Genomic DNA, 21,746 nt, shown 5'->3' with positions numbered 1-21,746 from the left:
GAATTTGGCTTAACCTAACAGTTTTGGAAATATATGCTAAAAACTACTGTCTGATCCCTATGCTCTATTTTAGTACCGCTAAGTTTTTGTATAATAGGGAATAAATAAATTCATGATGATAATACTTACCTGAATATCCGTCATACAAGAGTCGATGAAAATATCTGTATCTAATCCAGCATACTCTCTGCAAATATCTGAGGCTGGCGTATTCTTTAAACCATTTACACAAGTTTCTCGAGCTAATTCTTCTGTCCATCCATTATGCCATCCAAGATCCTACGAAGTTAATAACTTTAAATATTTTTGAAGTGAGTTAATTTTTCTTGCATAGTATTAGTTAATTGTTAAGAAGAAAACAAGTAGAAGGCCATGCCTATTATGGTTCCCTTTACATTTAAGGACTTCAAATAATGTGTCGGTAGAACTATGAAATAGATAATTTTTAGTACCATTTTGTGATTTTTCAAGCGGATTTCTTGATACAATGTAGTACAGTAGGGCATGACCTGGAAAGAACATTTGAAGTTTTACCGTTTGTTTGTCCAGCATTGTATCTGAAGTGGCCAAAGTCCGTCTTTTTTAAACCTGTTAAGCCTCTTCGCGATTGGAAATTTATACAAATTCCTTTTTCAACAAGGGAACAAATACTATTAATTCAGCAATATTCTTCATCGTAAAGAAGTAGTTTCCAAAATTTCCCCATATTTCAAAAAACAATCTGGAATACGTTCCTTCTGTTGCTTATAGATATATTAAGACAATAAGTAATAAAATTTTCAACCATAAAAAGACATTATAGAATCTAAACATTGAGGAAAACTTTGCTTCTTCTCTCTTTAATTACGGTCCTTCTAGTCAAGTCATCACTGGTGATTTGAATGTCATTCTACGTCATGTAGTTTCTCATGGTCCAAATTAAGAGAACCACAGCGCCTCCATTGGAAACTTAATTTCAAAACCATATAATGGATGCTTTTAAAGATAATGCTAGATCATGGATAAAGAGAGAAAGGACCAAGAACCAGAAATCGACTCTGTCAGATTGATACGTACCATCCGGTAGTTGGTATGAAATTGTATTGACAATCTCAAGAAATGTGTCGGTAAAAGACCCAAGTCCGTATATAACGATCGTAAGGCACTTGAATGCCTTTACTCACTACATGACAAATATGTTATCGTCTCTGCGTACAAAGCTTCAAACAACATGGTATTTGTTTGTAAAGCTCATTTTTCACTTTTCAAAATGATGAAATCATAAACAACCGTAAGTCATTCATATCTTCTCTCAACATCGAAACAAAATGTGAGGACTTACCTTACTTTTATTGGATTTCCAAAATTCATAAGAATCCATACAAAGAAGGTATGTAGCAGGATACCATTGCTCCACGAAGGAGATGTTAATTTACCTTACCCTTACAAAGATATTGTCCGTAGTGAAGGACGGACAGCAAGCTAGTTGCAATACCACCTACTCTCATAGTGGTGTTATTCATATGTGGAAACTTTAAAAACAATTTTAAAGTTTACTTAAAAACTAAAATAAGCTTTTTTCGAAATTAGTTCTTTTAAAACTTTTGACTTTACACCAAGTTACAACATGGTAAATTGAAATCTCGTTTGAAAGAGACCCCTTGAATTTTAATATCATAAATTTTCCTTACCTGTGCAGCAATATACCTTCATCTCCTAGATATGGCGTTTATATTTTAATATAACAATATCATAAATGTGATGAATTTATTTGACAAAAATCCAAGACGGGAAAAGAGTCATGGCCATCGTCACTATACGTCACCAGTTTGTATGAAAAGTCAAGATAAAGAAAAATGATCATTTGTTCCACTAAAGTTTGTCAACAAGGAATTAATTAATCACAAAAATGTTACCATCAATATTCCCCATATTTCAAAGGCAAATCCATACCAATTATTTCATACTCCTATACTTCATCCAAAGTTTTCAATTATAAATGGCTATCGCAGAACATCGAGATTGAGAACTTCAAGGCTAAACCACCTGACTGTTTTTGCAAAAACTCTCCATTTAAATATGGTCCTTCTGGTCATGTCGTGACGGGAGATTTAACCATCATCGAAAACGAATATCTGCATAATATCTTTTCTAAAGATCCCAAGTACCGTGAACCAGGCTCATTAAATTGGAATTATAACTTTAAAGTTCTTATGGATGCCGTGAAGGACTACGCAAGAAAATGGATAAAACGACAACATGAAGACACTGATTCTATGTCAGAGTGGTTAAAGGCCGTCGGGTTGAATGAAAGTTTTAAGTAGGTCAATGAGTGTCAATGCTACATCAGTTTTCAAGACCCCGATGTAGCAAAAATAGTGTCTAATATACATGACAAATATGTTGTCGTACCAACAAATAAAGCCCAAAAACAACATTGTTTTTGTCTGCGGAACGTCTTACATCCAGTGTTTATTATCAGATGTAGACGTAGAAAATAATAGCAGTGATAAGACCTATTATACTGCTTCCACACTCTCCAAAGAAGAGATTGTGGAAAACCATAAATCTGTGCTATCCTCTTTTTGTCTCTCTACTAAGGACAATGATTGTGATTTACCGTATATGTACTGGATTCCTAAACTCCAAAAGAATCCATACAAACAACGTTACATAGCTGGATCTGCACAATATACCACCAAATCTCTTTCAAAACTTTTAACTTCTATACTCACAGCTGTCACAGGGTCTGAAGTCCTACCACAACACTTGTTACTCCCGTAGTGGTATTAATGCAATGTGGATCCTGAAAAATTCGAAATATCTTTTGGAGACAATCAGTTCAAGACTATTACCAGAATATAAAACCATTAAAACATATGATTTTTCAACGTTGGATACTTCTATTCCCCTTACTCAATTAAAATCCCGACTTTAAAAACTTTATACATCATTGTTTTTTTTTCTTCAAAAATATGGTTCGCCTAATTACAAATATATAGTTCTTGGTAGAGATTCCTAATACTTTGTAAAAAAATAATTCTAAATCAAATTCCAATTATGCAGAAGATTGTTTACAAAATGCTGCAATTTTTAATTGACAACATATTTCTCTAATGTGGTGGACGCCTTTATCTAACAAACGGTAGGCATTCCAATTGGGGGCAAATTGTGTTCCCTACTTGCTGGCCTATTACTTCGCTCTTATGAGGCTGACTTTATAGCTGATCTGATCCGAAAGAAAGGATATCGTTTAGCCAGATCCTTTAATCTCAGTTTCCGCTATATAGATGACGTATTGTCTTTAAATAATCCTAATCTCGGGGATTTTATACATCGCATCTACCTCAAAGAACTTGAGATAAAGGATACTACAGACACTGTGAGGTCAGTCTCATATCTTGCCCTACACTTAGAAATCAATGGTAAAGGAAAACTATTGACCAAAATTAGCGACAGACGTGATGACTTTTCATATAAAATATTATCAACTTTCCTTTCAATTGTGGCAACATCCCTTCAGCACCTGCGTATGGAGTGTTCATATCACAACCAACTCATACGTTACGACAGAGCTTGCCGAAACTACGCAGATATTTTGTATCGCGCTTGAATTCTAACTAATAGACTTCTGGAACAGGGTTATGTTGCTACAAGATTGAAGTCATCACTACAGAAGTTTTATGGTCGTCATCATGAACTCGTGGATCGCCACGGTGTATCCATCTGCGCCATAAAAATGATTTATTCAACGTGTCTTAGTTTTCCTTTCCTCTTTCGACTACCCCGGACTTGATTTTTTTATGAGCAATTCAGCAGTGTTTCTAGAAAAGCAGAGGAGGCTTACTTGACCGGTGCACCAGGTCCATGCTCCCAGTTTTTAGTGTAGTCCAAGTTGCTAATTTGCTTTTGTTACTTTGTATGTATGATTTTAGTTACTTTATGTTCTTTGTTGTGTATGTATGTTTTCCATGTCTGGTCTTTGAGCCTGGATAACATTCTTTTGATTACCGCTACCGTTCCCTTGATTACTCTTTCACAACTGATTCGCTACGCTACAGCAAATACTAGCTACTCTGATTTCCTATATGAACGCCAAAAGATATCTGCATAACAAACTTCTGATTAAGGGTTATGAGGAAATGCGTCAAAAGATCTCTTACCAAATTCTTTTTAGATATCAGTCCTTTGTTGAAAATTATGTTTCTTCTGAAACAGTTGGTAATGATTGTTTTTGTAAATTGTTCTTTGTGTTTATGTGACCGCTGATTTACCGATTATGACGCAATAGCATAGAAATAGCATGTAAATGTTACTGGTAAATTCACGCCGCAATGGATGAGGGAGGTTTTACGCTCTGTAAAACCTATATTGAACCCACCATTTCGTCTGAAATGCCTGTAAAGTCAGGACCATTGCGATACCAGCTGCTCTTGTGGTGCAATATCTATTTCGCCAGATTTATTTTAGACTTGACTTGCTTATGGATCGGATTAGTGTTCAGTAATTTTGTTATTACCCTTAAAAATGTAAATTACTCACAGATGGGATATATCCTTCTAGAAATCCTTCGGCATATCGTAGAGGAGTTTTGTCGACGATTTCATCGTTAAATTGTCTTTTGTGTACACCAGATCATGTTGTGTACAAATACATTCCAGAGTTTGTTGTTGTTTCATAACACTGTTCCAGTTGAGTCAAATTACAGTTAATCTCGTTAAATACATCTGCGATAGGATTACTACTACTTGCTTTCCTTGCACAAACACAAAATGGCCTTTTGAAAAATTGATCATTTGTGAAACTAGGTGATTCAGTAAATAAGCTTTCATTCGACCCTCTGGAGATCCTGAAAATGATTCCTCAATAAAGTTGTAATATATTTATCGCTATTAAATTAACATGTTTGAACTTCGATTTTGAAACTTCAAAAATCTTTAAAATTAATGAAGGGAACCAAGATTATAGCGGAAATCAAAAGAATGCACTCCAGGGACAAAGACTAGGGAAAACAGACAAACACAACAAAGAACACAAAGCAACTAACTTAATACATACAAAGAAACAAAGGTAAATGAGCAACTCGGACTCCACTAAAAAAATTGATTAGGAATCTATAGAATAAGTTCGTTGTTGCTAGCGTGAAATGATGACAAAATATGATAGAGGTAAGAACCGTTATAAATCCAACACTTTTATTCTGAGTCAAATAAGTTACTAAAGTTGTGTGATCTTGTAGTATATTTAAAAGTATGGAAGAGAAAAGATTAACAAAATTAACAAAATGAGACGTGTGCTTTTGTGTCACGGTGTGCCTGTTCAACGGAAGTAATAGAAACTTAAGCAACAAGGAATCTCTCTGAGTTTTTTTATATATTCAAAAATAGACTTCAGTAACAATACGTTTTGTTCGTTGGATAGATCCTTATGTCCATATAAAATAGTTCTAGATTAATTGGCAAATTTCCCGATAACCACGCAAAATTATTCATTAAATTCTGCCTTAAGAGACTGTAAAAACAACATTCGAAAAAATAGTAGTATTGAGTTTCTACTTTGAATCCACACCTGCAAGTTGGATTACCAACCATGTTTACTCTATGAAGATCATAGTTAAGAAATGATGCTCCGCCTCTCATTTGTGTTAGAACAATATCAAGTCGTCTGGGTCCAAAATCATAGTGTTTGGGATATTGGTTTTTACTGTATTTTTTGTTCGCTTTTGAATTTTGATAACGAATACAAATCTTTTGTTGATTTATCAAGTTTATTCCAATGTCTTATCGTAGAGGGAACAAATGATTGTGCTGTTATAGAAAGTCTACAGAAGGGTAATATTATAACTGAACCATTTCTTAGGGGATAGTTAGTAGTACTTTGAGGAAGTAAATTACACAGAAATTGGTTGTTAAGTGTATACATCATTTGGAGTTTTCTTCTCTCGCGTCTAGATTTTAAAGCTTTTTCTCCATTTCTTCAACTATTTATATGAGTAATTTTCAAATAAAAAATGTTTTTGTATGCGCATGCTCATAAGATTATTGTATATTTCTTTAACAGGAAAAGACTTAAGTAAGATGTAATTGTGTCTAATCCCCTTTGTACGTTATTCGACAAATAAAATATGTTTAAACTAAATTAAAATGTATTTATTTTTTTTCATGTTTTATTTATTTAAAAAATATAATAAAAACGACTATAATGTATTTAACGAAACAAATAAACACTGGACCTTATTGTCAACGTGCTGCGAAAATCGCAAAAATTAATATGTTAACAGTATTTAACACATTACTCTGTAATTACTGCTGTGAAACTAGCTAAACAGTCCTACCAAGTATATATTGTTCAGGTATCGGTGAAAGCGTATATGATAGTTCAAATATGTCAAAAACCAAGTACATAGACTAAACATGAAAATAGTAAACAACGACGATCCACATACAAAATGTAGCCTAAAAAATTTTAAAAATACAAATAAAAACTGAAGAGAAATCAGACGCCACAAAAAAGACCGGGAGTGGCTTTTTTCTGATGATTTATTTCCGATAACTGTTTTTTTTTAAACTGAGTTTTTCTATGAAAAAATGAGAAAATTGGTTAGAATCATTTGGTCCAGCCATGGCATATTAACTCATGTCGTACCCAAAATCTTGTTCAGGAGGACAAGGGCTGAAACACGATAACGCGTTTAAAATAGAGAATGGTTTCAATATATTTAATGAAATGAAATTTTTATATAAAACATACATAAAAGAAAAAAAATAGTTAGGTAAAGTATTTGAAATGCCAATTTTTGTTTTCAAAAATTCAAGGAAAATGTGACTTTTTTTCTCGAAACAATGCAGTTGCAATGAACATTTTTTATACCCCGGCATAACAAAGACACAAAGACATATTTAAGGGTTTTAAAAACTTTGTTCAATATTGGCGTTAAAATAAACACATAAATATAAAATTACTTCATAACATAAATTGTGATTTATAATTAAAAGACGTATGTAAAGGGACTAAAAATGATAGTCATCCTAAGTTAAAGTAATCACTTAAATTCAGCGCATAAGTCATATGCCTGAGTATTAAAAAATGAATTAAGTTATATAGAGCATCTCATCTTTTTACTATAGCTCCCGTTTTGATAGCATATGTAAGTCTGTGACTCACGAGAATGGGTTCTAACTTACCATTCAAATGCATGGCAACATTGTCATTTTCAGAGCTTTAAATTCATTATTAAAACTAAAATATCTTTCAATGTTTAAATACAGATAATTAAAATTTACGTTTCAACGAAACGTGTAGAAGTCGCCTCCCGTTTCCTGATCTATCTCTTAAGAAACTTATCGTCAATTTTACTGCATATTATTAATCCAGGCAGCGTACAAAAAAAACTGTATATTAAATTTGATCGAAATCGAACAACTTTGAATTGTTATCGCGGTGGCGACCATTTTGAAAATGGCGGTTGATACGTAGTTCGAATTATCTATTAAGCCGCAGATTCCTAATTAGGATGACTCAAAGAACCTTCGAAATCGGACATTTTTCAATGCTTTGCCGCGATGGCGGCCATTTTGAAAATGACGGCCGATATATCTCAAATTGCCAATTGAGCCGCAGATTCTTAATCTGGACGGCTCAAATAACCTAGATATCAATTTTCATCAAAATCGGACAAATTTAAATTTCGGGGGCCGATACGAAGCTCAATTTGCCGATTGAGCAGCAGATTATTAATCGGGGCGGCTAAAAGGCAGATTGTTAATGCGCATTTTATAGCGCGAACTATTATATCGTATATTATCTCCCTTTGATCGTAGAAGCAATATGACGTCGAGATTCAATGGCCGCTTTGGAACCCTTCCGTAAATCCGTATGTCCGTCTGTCGTACACAAAGTCACGACTACAATTTTTTTTTTTTTTTTCACAACGGATTCCGAGGAAATTTATACCAAATGTTACTGACAGTTAGACTTTGTAAAAATAATAATTAGCATTGTTGATAGTTTTAGGGAGAGTTATGCCAATTCGATTATCAAACATTTTAGCGAGGATCGGATGGGAAATTTTTTCTTGGAAAATGTGAGCTAGTTTTCCTAATCCCGACAAGATGTTTAAATGAGAAATATTAAAGAAAGTCCCATACTATTTCAAATAAAACATAATTTGCCAGTTCATTTACTGAGGTACAAATGTAGAAAAAGTTTCATGCGGAGTATCTAATCCAGGCGCGGATTCAGAGGGGTAGATCCGGCGAATGCTCCTCCCTTGAAATTTGAGGCATATATTCATAAATAAATATTTATATTTTTTTGCATGAAATCATGATTTCGCTCGGTCTTTAAATTTTATTTATTAGCCCACTTGAATCATAGATCTCATGCATATGATTGATTTTCGTCCATTTGAAATAAAGAAAAATCAATACAGTATCAGAGTAGGAACATCGGAAAAATAATATAGCCTTACAATCAGGATGTATGTTCACCGACAAGAATGGCCTGCCAATTTATTTTCTTTGATTCTAGTACCAAATTTTCTGTCCTGTCCTTTTTTCTTCTGCATAGAGCGCCGAAGTATTTTTTAATATGAACGAAAAATATAAGGACAATAATAGATTCTGCATTTTTATTTCTTGAAAATTTTAAGCCTGCATTTTTATTTCAAATTTGATACAAAGTACGCCACAAGAAGATACGAACTTGTACAAGTACAGATGGTAGGTGCACTCTCTTACATGTAAAACATACTTCACCGGCTGCTGTTGTGCGATATTTTCTTCCTTTTGTTTAAAAACATTACAACTAACTGTTGAAACGCTCCCCATACATTTGTAAATGTTGAACTTTAGATCCCGTTAAGTCATTTGCTATTGCAGTATTATGAATAAACACTGTGGTACATGTACATGTAACTTAAAATATAAAATTCGAATTATAACATGTTCACGCGAACAGACACGGTCATGCAACCAGAATAGTTTATATATATATATATATATATATATATATATATATATATATATATATCGCCTTTTGCCCAATTTTCTGTTCTCTACAGTAGTAATTCTTTTTGACTCCCGCTTTTTTTCTTCACAGTCAAAAGTTTTTGTATTGCCGTTTAATATTTTATTCTTTTCAAAGACGTTCCGTCGCTGACTATGACGTAACGTCATCCAAGATAACATTTGGAATAGGAAACGTCCAATAACTAAACAAAATTATGCAGAAAATGGTAGACAAATGTGATTAACTTTCTTATTTGATCGGTGACCCCACTTTTTAAAGAGTTTATAATATCAGCTAATGTATACCTTTTCATACAGCAAGTTTTTAAAAAATCTTAACGTGAGAAGTATTTCAGATTACTGTGAATATGGTTCAAAAGTTTTTGTTTTGGCGGGAAACAATAAAAGGCGGATAAAACTCATGGTATTTTGTTTTTGATATTTTATGAATGAAATAGAGACAACTTTCAATCTACTGGTGTATGGCGCCTGAATTGAACTCGGAAAATGACAAAAACTCTTGATTTTACAAATTTTTGAACAGTTATATCTTTGTTAAAAGAACGGTGACCTATATGTTTTAGAAGCTTATTTCAATGCATTTATACTTGAGACCATTCCATTAAAATTTCACGAAATTCCCAACGTCAGAAATGGTTGTTGTGATTTGTCTTTAAAGAACCTAGGTATCCGTTTTTCATAAAAATCGGACCAATTTGAATTTTCGATCGCGTTGGTAGCCATTTTAAAAATGTTGACCAAGACGCATGCGATTTGTTTTCGGTATTTTGTTTGGATCATTGACCTTAATATATAAATCAAGTTTTGTCAATGAAAAAATTGAAAAAAAAATTTTTCGAAGTTGTGCATCCTTCGAAGAGTAGTTCTAACTTCTTGAAAAATTTCATCTCAATCGGACCAAGCACTTTTAAGAAAAAAGGCGGACACTTTTTATTACAGGAAAATTAAAATAACAATTAAAATTTACGTTTCCACAAAACGTGTAGAAGTCGCCACCCGTTTCCTGATCAATCTATTGAGAAACATATCGTCAATGAAACTGCTTATAATTAATCAAAGCAGCATAAAGAACCTGGATATCTAATTTCAACGAAATCAAACAACTTTCAATTTTTGACCGCGGTGTCGGTCATTTTAAAAATGGCAGTCAATACGTAGTTCAAATTATCGATTACATCACAGATTCTTAATTGGGACAACTTAAAGAACGTAGATATCAATTTTCATCAAAATCTGACAAATTTTACTTTTCGACCGCGTTGGCGGCCATTTTGAAAGTGACCGCCGAGACGCACGCAATTTTTTTTTTCAGAATTTTTGTTTGGTTCATTGAGCCAGCACTCCACAGTATTGTAGAACTGCCTAATTTTGGTCTTGTAATCTGATGCTTTGTAACATTTATCACTTTAAAAAAATGTCAAGCATCTGTAAATCTATATATCTAGAAATAGCTCTAGCCAAGGCCTTCAGGATGCAGTAAAAATGTTCTGGAAAAAAATTACCCACAGCATATAGGGTTACCATAGAAACCATGCAAAAATATGCGAAAATTTGCAAAAAAGTTCATAAAATCAGGTTTAAAAATATCAAATTTCCCGCAAAATATCTGCAATTTTTATTTCATCCCCTGAAACTGTTCAAACTTTTTCCTTCGAAAACCCCTTCCTCATATGGGCATCGCCGGTTAGATTTTGAGCTATTTCACCTTGTAATCCACTTATTAAATTTAGCATGGTGAAAAATTGACTTACTTTCACTTTCACAATGAAGTCAAATTGTCATTGAAAAAAAGCCCCTCCAACATTGAAAATATATAAAACATTGCAAAATACTTCCAAAAGTCCCCTTTTTTCAGAAAATGTTTGATCAACAATAGATTCTTCATTTTTAATCACTATAGCAACCACCGGTTTCCATTTATGTCATTTTTCATCCCTAGCCAAAAGTGGGAAACTAAACTAAACTGTGGAGTGCTGGCTGAGGTAAATATATATACCAAGTTTCGTCAAATTTTGATCGGCAGTTTCCGAGATATTCGATGTTCCAATTTCCGGTGTAAAAAAATGGGTACGTCCAGTCCGGCGGCCATTTTGAAAATTTTTGGCGGTATCTAAATTTTTTTTCGAAGTACTGCATTCTTCGAAGAGTAGTTCTAACTTCTCAAAAAAGTTATAATATCAATCGGACCAGCCACTTTTGAGAAAAGGGGCGGATACTTCGAACAATTTTTATGACAGGAGAATTAAAATAATAATAAGAAGAAGAAACACAGTAAAAACAATAAGTCACCGCCACTACGTGGTCGGCGACTTAATAATTAAAATTTACGTTTCCACGAAACGTGTAGAAGTCGCCTCCCGTTTCCGGACCAAACTTTAAACTTTGCCGATTTCGGCGGCCATTTTGAAAAAATGGCGGCTTTCTAGAAATTATTTTATACGCCTATGATGTCAGCAAGTCTAGAACAGCATTCTGAGTTAATTTCATACATCTAATGAGTTCCACTATTTTTAAAGATTTTTTATTTTGCATTTTTCCGGGCTTTGTTTTGGCGGCCATTTTGAAATCGGCAGCTATTTTGAAATTCCGGAAGTCGAATCGAAAAAACGGTCTCCGAGAAATCGCCAGGGCATCTTTACGTGCAGAAGCATAATAATAATAATAAAAAGTGATACTGTGTTTGCAAGCAAAACACAAAAGTCGCCAAAACCGGCCCATGGTCGGGTTTGGCCAAATTCTGAAGTCGCCATTGATTTTAGAAATAAATTTTCATTGAAATCCAACAATGTTGACATTTTGCCAATTTTGGCGGCCATTTCAAAAAAAATGGCAGCTGTCTAAAAAAGAATCTTTTTACGCCTTTGATGTCAGCAACTCAAGAAAAGCCCTCTGAGTCATTTTCATCTGATTAACTAGTTCCACTAATTTTATAGATTTTTTTTTCATTTTTCCGGGTTTCGTTTTTGCGGCCATTTCTAAATTCCGGAGGTGGCATGCACACCCCCTGAGCATGCTTGATTTTTTCAGCCTAGTTTGGTATGAATTGAATAAACGGTCAGCGAAAAAGCGCCAGGACATCTTCATGTTCAGAAGAAGAAGCATAATAATAACTAGAATTGCCATTGCGAGCAATAGCGAATGTCGCCCCCGGCAACCGTTTAAGTTCCGAATTATAATATTGTATGGTTATGCCTATGCAACTCCTTTGACAGACCTATTTTCAAATTGTAGTATTCATGTTGTTGAGATAATGCTATGTCCTAGATTGTGACCTAAGGCAGCTATTTTGAAAATGGCGACTTTTCGCCAGAATTTTTGCTTTGATCCCGAGGTCTGACTGATACGCATTACATTACTAAGTTTCATAAAACTTGTTCAATGAATAAAAAACTTATGACCGTGTGAAAAAAGTGGATTTTGGGATCCATGAAAATTTCACTTTTTTCTTTACCATGGCAACTGGCAACATATCGATTCACTTGTTTTGCTTAATTTTATAAGGCACATTGAGTTCTACCACCATACCTAATTTCATGTTTCTAGCCATCTAGGTTTCCGCGATATTGCACTGTACTAGATTATGAACTTTTCACGTTTCCATGTAAGCGGTAGCCATTTTTTAGCCTAAAGTTTTGGTGCACCCCTTCTCAATACCATCTACCTCCATACCAAGTTTCAATTCATTCCCTTCAGTGATGCTCTCTAAAAACTCCGGATAAAAATTATTGGAAGAAAAATAAGAAGAAGAAACAATACAACATTCGTCTGGGGCGACATAATGATAAGAAACAGTACAATAACCGTATGTCGCCCCGACACTCGTCTGGGGCGACATAATTAAAACTTACGTTTCCACGAAACGTGTAGAAGTCGCCTCCCGTTTCCTTGTCTGTTTTGAGAAACACATCGTCAATTGATCTTTTTATTACTAATCGAGGCAGCGTAAAGAACCTAGATATCAACGAAACCGAACAACTTTGAATTTTTGACCGCGATGGCGGCCATTTTGAAAATGGCGTACGATACGTAGTTCAAATCATCGACTGAGCCGTAGATTCTCAATCGGGACGACTTCAATAACATAAATATTAATTTAAATCAAAATCGGACAAATTAAAATTTTCGACCGCGGTGGTGGCCATTTTGAAAATGGCGGTCGATACTAGTTCAAATTAACGATTGAGCTGCAGATTCTTAACTGGGACGACTCAAGAGTAATAAGAATAATAATAATAAGAAGAAACGGAGCAAAAACAATAAGTCGCAAAACTTCGTTTGGGCAACTTAATAATAGTAATAAGAAACACAGTAGAAAACAATAAGGCACCGCCACTTCGTGGTTGGAGACTTAATAATTAAAATTTACGTTTCCACGAAACGTGTAGAAGTCGCCTCCCGTTTCCGGACCAAACTTTGAGAAATATATCAATGGAACTGCTTATAATAAATCGAGGCAGCGCAAAAAACCTGGATATCAAATTTCAACGAAATCGAACGACTGAATTATTAACGCCGTGCCAGCCATTTTGTAAATGGCGTCCGACACGTAGCTCAAATTGCCAATTGGGTCGCATATTATAAATCGGGACTACTCAAAGAACCTTGATATCAATTTTCATCGAAATCAGACAAATTTTAATATTCGACGCGTTGGCGACCATTCTGAAAACTGCGGCTGAGACGTACGCGATTTTTTTCGTGATTTTGCTTGGACTATTGAGCTTAATTTATTCAACAATGACACATGATAAAAGTGTTACGGAAGGCAATAAACAGAAGATTTTGTATTGTAATGAAGGGTTTCGAGATCCCGGAAGTAAACAATAAAATGCAGAACGACCTTGAGCTTTAAAAATGTTTTACATTGAAAATTCCGGAAAAGAAAATGAAACTAGAAGGAGACTTACAAACCCTATTTCATTCACTGGGCTAGATCATCTGATTTTGAATACTGAATGGATAACTTTTACTTATTTTCTATTACGATATATATTTGTAAAGATAGTTACCTCCATATTGTTAAGCTAGTTACCCTGATATTGGCTTTAAACACAGTTTTTAATTTTTTTTTCTTTAATTATAACTTCTACTTACTCCCAAGAATTCAAAAAGACGTCTTGGCCGACGATGTCATTTGTATATCTTTCCCGAAAATCGTCGTTTATATCGTTATTTAAATATCCACATAGTCCTTCTGTTTGTTCAATATCAAGAACAGATGGTTTGATAATAATCTCGTTGATAACTAGCTGTAATTTACTCCACCATGGAGACTCAACATGAAATTCAACTTGAGTTCCTGATGGAAATGTTGCCTAGAAAAAAATATTTCTTCATATTGGAATTATTGACATAATTTTCCTGAGCAATTTTTACTTGATCATTAACCTAACCTACTGAATATTTTCCTTTTATCAAAAATTTAGGCCCAAATGCAACTTAACGTGCGGCACATTGAAAAAAATATTGCGTTTTTAGATATAAGTGATTTTTAATTGGACAAAACTGGAATGCAAATCTTAAGGGTTTAAGCTACTAAATAGTACAAAATCGTAAAGTGGCTACAGTTGTGAATACAAATGATTTTTTTTTTAATTTCATTAAAAAATTTACTTTGAAACGAGTTCCAGTTCTTTCAACGTCCAAGTTTCGGTCATCACAATCTCTCATGTCTATCAGTGGGTGTGTTCTACTGGTAAAGGTTGATGTATAGTTTGGATTTCTCACAATATCTGTAATTCTGACGACAAAAAAAAAGTCATGGCTTCGAATGGCTATTCCCACATTACATGTTCCTCTTTCGCATGCTGACGTCAACGAGTGAACCTGTATTAGGATTAAGTACAGACTAAAAAGAATCAAAATTATTTATTTAATAGTGTACTGTCTTGTTTATGTAAAAAAAAATCCTTTCTATTTACTGTATCAATCGAAAAAAAATCATTAATATAATACGGTCGAATTTAAATCCTAGCAATTCTTTTAACTAAATGAATGTCTGATTTTATGTATGATTGCCCTTTCTGCCACGAAATGAAATATTTTATTATCATTTAAGTAGAATCATGATTATTCTAAAATCAAAAGCGATTTTCGAAAGAAAAAAAAAAAAAAACAAAACAAAACAAAAAACAAAATCACCACATCAACTTTATAACTTATGTTTTTAATGAAAGAATGGACAGAAGGTTATGAATATTGCCTAATTTATCTACTATGTTTTAATGAGTTAAAAGATGATCAAAGCAAAAATATGTAGTTGTTGCATGAGTGTGAAGACCATTACCTTGTCAAAAATATGACCAGAAGGTGACAAAAAAGTACAAAATTGACAGAACTTTTTTCAATAATTATCATAATTATCATATCGAGTGAAAATGCGACTGATGGCAATTTTGACGAACTGGTGCATTTTTTTCCACATTAAAAAAGACACTTGTCGAATAAGTAACTTGATATTCATATCCTTTTCCAATGCCATATATATATATATTAACATAGTTAATGACAGGGACTTAAGAAAAAGATATCAATCTTCTATAATATAAAGGGTCTATCTTGAGTGGGCCAACAACCGGAAGATGAATTGTTTTTATTTCTATTTTAAGGAAAAAGAGATCCGATCAATTATAATAAAGTAAATACCAGCAGTACGTCCATTCGTTCAGACAGAATATTAATTGATTGTGGCACACCTTTAGACTACTCGCAGTCTTATAGGATTTGTTTGTTCGACCCACATATTCTACGCCACAAAAATATAGAAGCTGAAATGAAATGTGGACTCGGTAGCTACCATTATATCTGAAATTACCAAGTAAAATGATACGAATGTCCGCATGGAAATGTTTACTTACCCAGTACGGTTCCCGCTTATGTCTATAAAGAACATGTTCCCCTGAAATATAAGCCCCAAATCCCCACGATCTGTCAAATGTGTATATAGTTGGATCTGTCACCGATTTGCATTGAATATTTTTCAGTTCGATATCTTTATCCTTGATGTAAATCTGAAATAAATAATGTGTGATATTAAAATTTGTTTAATGTATTATGAAGTCAGAGTAAAAACTATAAATTAGTTGAAAGCAATCGTTGCATTATACATATATGTTATTGATTTTAAATTACGAGCATTTTACTCTTTATTATTCACAGGTCACGATACGAGGCAGACATTTCAGTCTCTAGGATTTTTCACATGTTCATTAAGATGGATGCCCTTACATTGTTTTTTCTTTTTCTTTTTCTTTTTTTTTTTTTTTTTTTTTTGATGGACCATTTTGTTGATCTGACTGAAACTTAGAACAATGTCTGGAATCGTTAGATTTTCCCACGCATTTGACATGTCCGTTAAGCTGCCCGTCTTTGTGAGCCTTAGTGCGGCATATCTGACACTCTCACGGTTGTACATGTTATCAATATTTCCGTATACTTGAAGTGAATGTTCCCTTTCAGCACTCCATCCGCAAGCCTCTAGATCAGCACCGCATGCGTCTTGGAATATTGGACTACCAGAGGATGTCTGACAACTTTCCACTTTTGGATATGAAACTTTTATTGTTTCCTTGCATTGATGCAATATATCTGGGGCGTTGCAACCGATTGGGACCGTCGCACGTATTTTTATTTCAATGGACTGGCCTTCCTCTACTTCATATACATACTTATCACTCTTAAAAATTAAAAAAACATGAATTAAGTCAGTTCATATAAGAACATGAATGTGCTAAAAAGAATGTTTTTTATTTTATTTTTTTTATAAAATTGTAAGCTTCCTTGTACAAACACTCTATGTTTTTTCATGACACTTAATAGTTAGTTTAGTTTGTGAAATTATCATTGAATGATATAAAATGGTAATTACCACGACTCCTGCAACATAATTCTCGCTGTATAAACGTGGACTTGGTGTGGAGCTAACATTGTATCTTACTCTAACAGAACATTTGACCTGTAAGAGAAATTTACAATTCATTTTGGGTTTAATGATTACGCAAGTGATATTTTACGCAATGACAACGGACGAAAAACAAATCACAAAAAACACAAAGAATTAATATTGACGTTTCCGCGGAACTCATAGAAGTCCCCCACTCTGTTTCTGTCCCTTTGTCAATTGAGCACCACATAAATCGGGACAGTCTAAAGACATAGCAATAACAATATGTAGCCCGATATTTGTCTTGAGCGACGTAAAAAAAAGAAACATTAAAAGCAATGAGTCTCCGACACTTCTTGGTTGGTTACTTAACTAAATCTTTCGCACAAAATAAAACAACGTTTATCCAACTTAAACCGGGATAAAACTAAGTTTTACAGCCAAGGGTCAAACTTCATTCATTGACTACATGACATAAAATGAAAATACACTTCCTTTTTCTGGTCAAATACATTAAAAAATATTAACTTCATCGGACAAATCAATCATTACTTGATACATACAAGCATATTCATGTTAAAGTTTTCTATCCAATCTTTTGGTCGTAGTATTGTTTCTTCATCACCGAAAAGCATGCTCGTTGCTGTTTTTACGCTTATTTCATTAATATACCACTGTATGTCGAAAAAATAAGCAGTTTCGGGTTCGGTAAAATTGCATTTAAATACTGGTTCCACATTGTAAACATTAAATATGGTGTGAAATATGGATCCATTCATTATATTGGGTTCAACTATTGGAGTTATATCAAAAGCTGGGAAATCATCTGGAAATTAAAACAATGGGCTAGACAGTATTTTTCAAAAAAAATTCCTGGTTAGTATTATTACGGAAAAGTGTGTTTATATCATAAAAATACCGTAACGAAAAAACTAATCCATGCAGATATTGTCAATTTTGGTATGCTAAACAACTGTTTAAAGGATTTTTTTCATCAACAGCATTTTAACCAAACAAACTGGACGCTAGATAGCAAAGCGTACGCATAACAAACAAATCGAAAAAGGTAGCTGTATCCTGAGGACCTATAATACAAGTAATTTATTAACCGATCATCTTTATTCAGTATTGCGATAGCAAACAGAAATAATAATAATAGGATAAGAAAAATATTTGGAAACATGCAAATAAAACAAAGAAAAAGAAATTATCGAATATAATTTAGCAAACTTGAATTTCCCAGTTAACAGTGTTCGAGTCTAACCTGAACATCCCGGTTCGTATCCTGTTTCTGATGATTTTCCTTCTGGACAAGGACTGCCCTTTCCTAAAAAAAAGAGAGACAATTAGTTTCATGTATTCCTTAATTCAGATTTGATGTTTAATTTTGTGTTGGTGTCTATGTAGATATTGTAATAAACACTTCCATATTTATCGTTTAACTGGTTCCTTAAATCTCAGTTTTCGCTATATAGACGACGTATTATCTTTAAACCATCCTAATTTCGGGGATTTGATACATCGCATTAACCTCAAAGAACTTGAGATAAAGGTTACTACAGACACTATGATGTCAGTCTCATATCTTGACCTACACTTAGAAACCGATAGTAAAGGAAAACTATTGACAAAACTTAACGACAAACGTGATGACTTTTCATTCAGAATTGTCAACTTTCCTTTCATCAGTGGCAAAAACCCTTCGGCACCTGCGCATGGAGTGTTCATATCACAACTCATACGTTATGTCAGAGCTTGTCGAAATTACGCAGACTTTTTTGTATTGCGCTAGAATTCTAACAAAAAGATTTCTGGAACAGAATTGTGTTGCTACAAGATTGAAGTCATCATTTCAGAAGTTTTATGGTCGTCATCATGAACTCGTGGATCGTTATGGTATATCCGTCTGCACCATGAAAACTGATCTATTCAACGTGTCATAGTTTTCTTTTCCTCTTTGTCTGCCCCGGACTTGACTTTTTATGAGCAACTCGACGGGTGTTTCTAAAAATGCAGAGGACAATTACCCTACCGGTGCATCTAGTCTATGCTCCCAGTTTTTAGTGGAGTCGGAGTTGCTCATTTGCTTCTGTTACTTTGTATATATGATTTTAGTAACTTCATATTTTTTGTTGTGTATGTCTGTTTTCAATGTCTGGTCTTTGTCCCTGAATTACATTCTTTTGAATACCGCTATAACCTTGGTTTCCTTGATTATTCTTCTTAAATATAGTGCAATACATTCCCTGGCGTAGAGTCAATTATTACATTATTTGGGGTGGTGAAAATTCTAATTTGATCAATTTTGTTTCTTTTTTTTCCTAATTTGTGAACGGGCATTACAAAATAATCCAGACGCTGCAAAATCTTGCAAAGTCGGGAAAAATTGAATGATTTTACGCGACGTTATCCGATTGTCAAACGACGTATGTTTTAAATAACGCCCGAAAATTTCGAAAGGCCTGTCTGTAGCGGTCATTTAGATAGAAAACGGACGTTTATCGCTGCCTAGAGCTTGTAATGAGGCTTCCAGACCAGGTTATTCAAAATAATTTAGTTCGGCCATTCAGGCAGATAAGTATACTCATCACAATGTCAAGCACGAATGAAGTTATGATGTTCTTACCGAAACAATATGCCGAATCTATAATCGGACTCTTCACTAGTTTATAAACAAGGTGGTTGTCAGCGCAATTCTTTATTTCAATGTTCCATGTTCGTACACAAATATTGGTTATAGATTCCAAACACACAGCTTGAGTAACTGTTTGATTAGACGAAGGAAATTGTCCTGAATATAAGAAAAAATGCGATGGAATTTTTTTTTATTGAAACCTTTAATACTAAGGATGTTTAAAGATAAACAGAAGAAATGCAAATCAAAACTACTGCTATGCCAATGAAAAGGGGATATTATATACGTAATATTCATGGGCACAACCGGAATTTACCTGGTGCATGTACTTACTTAATCATGGTTATCAAGATTTTTCAAGATTTTATTGATACACTCAGACACAATTAAGGTAACATGAGATCAATAATAAATATATAAATACACAATGACAGGAAGAATAAGTTGACAGAAAGTAATACAATTATCATAGAAAATATTTGTTAAGTTTGCTTACAAAAGTTGCAATATAAGATAACAATTTTACATGACAAAAAGTTAACATTCCTTTCATCTTATAAACACTGGGATTCACATAATAATACTTTGGTATGTATGTTTGCCTAAGCTGAACAATAGATTCATTATCACAGATAAATAGATAGTGGTACTCATCTCCTATACCATTCCTACACAGAGGACATATCCTCTCATGTCGAGGGGTCTTATTCCATCTACCCGTTTCGATTGGTAGTTTTAGATTACATGTTCTTAATTTCGTAATATATTTTCTTTTTGACTCCGGCAGCCGTAAGAGGTACTTCTCGATGCCAAAATCTGTTTTAAAAGTTTCATAAAAATCCCCTTTAGATGAATTCACTATATTCGAAAACCAACTCTGAATAAACTGATCCCTAAAGCGGTTATACAAAACAGGCTTTAGAGTATTCCATTCAATGTGTAGTTGATTTGCAAATATGTATCCAAGGCCAGTATTGTCAAATAAGGATCTGATGTGGGCAATCCATCTAAAGTTCATGCCTTCGTTAATGTTTAAAGCTAGCATCAACTTGTTAAGAAAGCTACTAAGTTTTGTCTCATTCTTTAAAAGTCTACACCAGAACGAGACCATTCTCATATTTGCTCGAACATGTAATGGGTGACGTCCAAGTTCTCCATACAGAGAACATATAGTTATCAGAACTATTATAAAGAAGGTGTTTTTCGTTCACTGTAAGTGAATACAACTTTCGAATTGGGGGAGGTTATCTATTTCCAAATAAAATTCCGTACTTTCATTTTTTAATAAACCATGACAATCCAATTTCAAATCAAGTAATAATTAAGACATACAATGTCATCCGGCATGAAAGAATACATAATAAATTGTACTGAAAACTTATTTATACCATTTAAACATATCATAGTCTTTAATCAAATCGACAATTATACAATATAAGGACATTGTAACCATTTACGTGTAAAGTCATGACCCGAAATGACCTTCCAAACAAGTCAATCAAGATACCGTAAAATACATTATTATTTGTGAACGTCTTGTAGTAAACTTGCAATATTATTGCAAGTTTGCTGTAAGTTGCGCACTAAGTTTGAATGAATGAATGAATGAATGAATGAATGAATGGTACATTTTTTTATGATTTCTTGATTTAAAATTTCATTGTCGCCATTTTTCAAAACAGAGAATACCAAATGTAATGCATAAACAGTAACGCGATGTTTCCTTTCAGTCCATTTAACAAGTCGATATACGTATAGCATATATATAAAATATTCATATTCAGATATATCTGTCCTACCGTTTAGCCATATAGGATATGAAGTGCCACACTGATACAGTCCAGGAGGTGAAGATGGCATCAGTTCTCCAGCATTATTCATTATTCTGAACCAAACTGGCGGGTCTGGCAATCTGTCATCACTAAAACCTACGTCATCAGTGGCAAAATTCAACTGATAATCTGGTGACCTTTTGTCTTCCCCGCCTATTGTTTGGTACACAGTATCGAGGCATGGATCCGCTGCAAGCAAACGTAGATATCGCTTTTCATTTTACATTTTATATTAAGAGGACATACAAATGCAGTAGGAGCTTGAAATCAATTGAATGTGTTTGTGCTCATTGATGATATTGTATTGAATGAACAGTAAAGCCATATTTGTCATTTGAATGAGTTAATGAAATTGTTAACAGCCGAGACATTTTCTTAAATTAATTGTT

The 21,746-nt window shown here is 33.8% G+C and overlaps 1 protein-coding gene across 1 annotated transcript; it reads right to left on the bottom strand.

Annotated features, from left to right (window-relative positions):
• Positions 1 to 138: 138 nt before the first annotated feature.
• LOC148620722 (uncharacterized) lies at positions 139 to 21,455 on the bottom strand. The gene is made up of 11 exons (XM_088574472.1): positions 21,325 to 21,455; positions 19,517 to 19,681; positions 18,155 to 18,217; positions 17,454 to 17,716; positions 16,876 to 16,962; positions 16,444 to 16,683; positions 15,866 to 16,018; positions 14,622 to 14,834; positions 14,103 to 14,323; positions 4,522 to 4,828; positions 139 to 279 (listed from the first exon to the last, which is right to left on the bottom strand). The coding sequence occupies exons 1-10, from the start codon at positions 21,404 to 21,406 to the stop codon at positions 4,615 to 4,617; spliced, it is 1,701 nt and encodes a 566-aa protein (XP_088430598.1). The 5' UTR covers positions 21,407 to 21,455; the 3' UTR covers positions 139 to 279; positions 4,522 to 4,614.
• Positions 21,456 to 21,746: the final 291 nt, after the last annotated feature.

Source organism: Perna viridis, chromosome 3, assembly GCF_037379345.1.
Source record: "Perna viridis isolate PV_CMFRI_1.1 ecotype Kerala chromosome 3, ASM3737934v1, whole genome shotgun sequence".
NCBI classification, from domain to species: domain Eukaryota; kingdom Metazoa; phylum Mollusca; class Bivalvia; order Mytilida; family Mytilidae; genus Perna; species Perna viridis.
This window is presented reverse-complemented; position numbering and strand designations above follow the sequence as displayed.

Bases quoted from the DNA above. Each gene is read 5' to 3' on its own strand.
- LOC148620722 (XM_088574472.1), bottom strand. From the start codon at position 21,406: ATGAATAATGCTGGAGAACTGATGCCATCTTCACCTCCTGGACTGTAT. The intron at 18,218-19,516 runs GTAAGAACATCA...TCTTTTTTTTAG, and splicing joins AGATTCGGCATATTGTTTCG to GAAAGGGCAGTCCTTGTCCA. The intron at 17,717-18,154 runs GTTAGACTCGAA...TTTAATTTCCAG, and splicing joins ATACGAACCGGGATGTTCAG to ATGATTTCCCAGCTTTTGAT.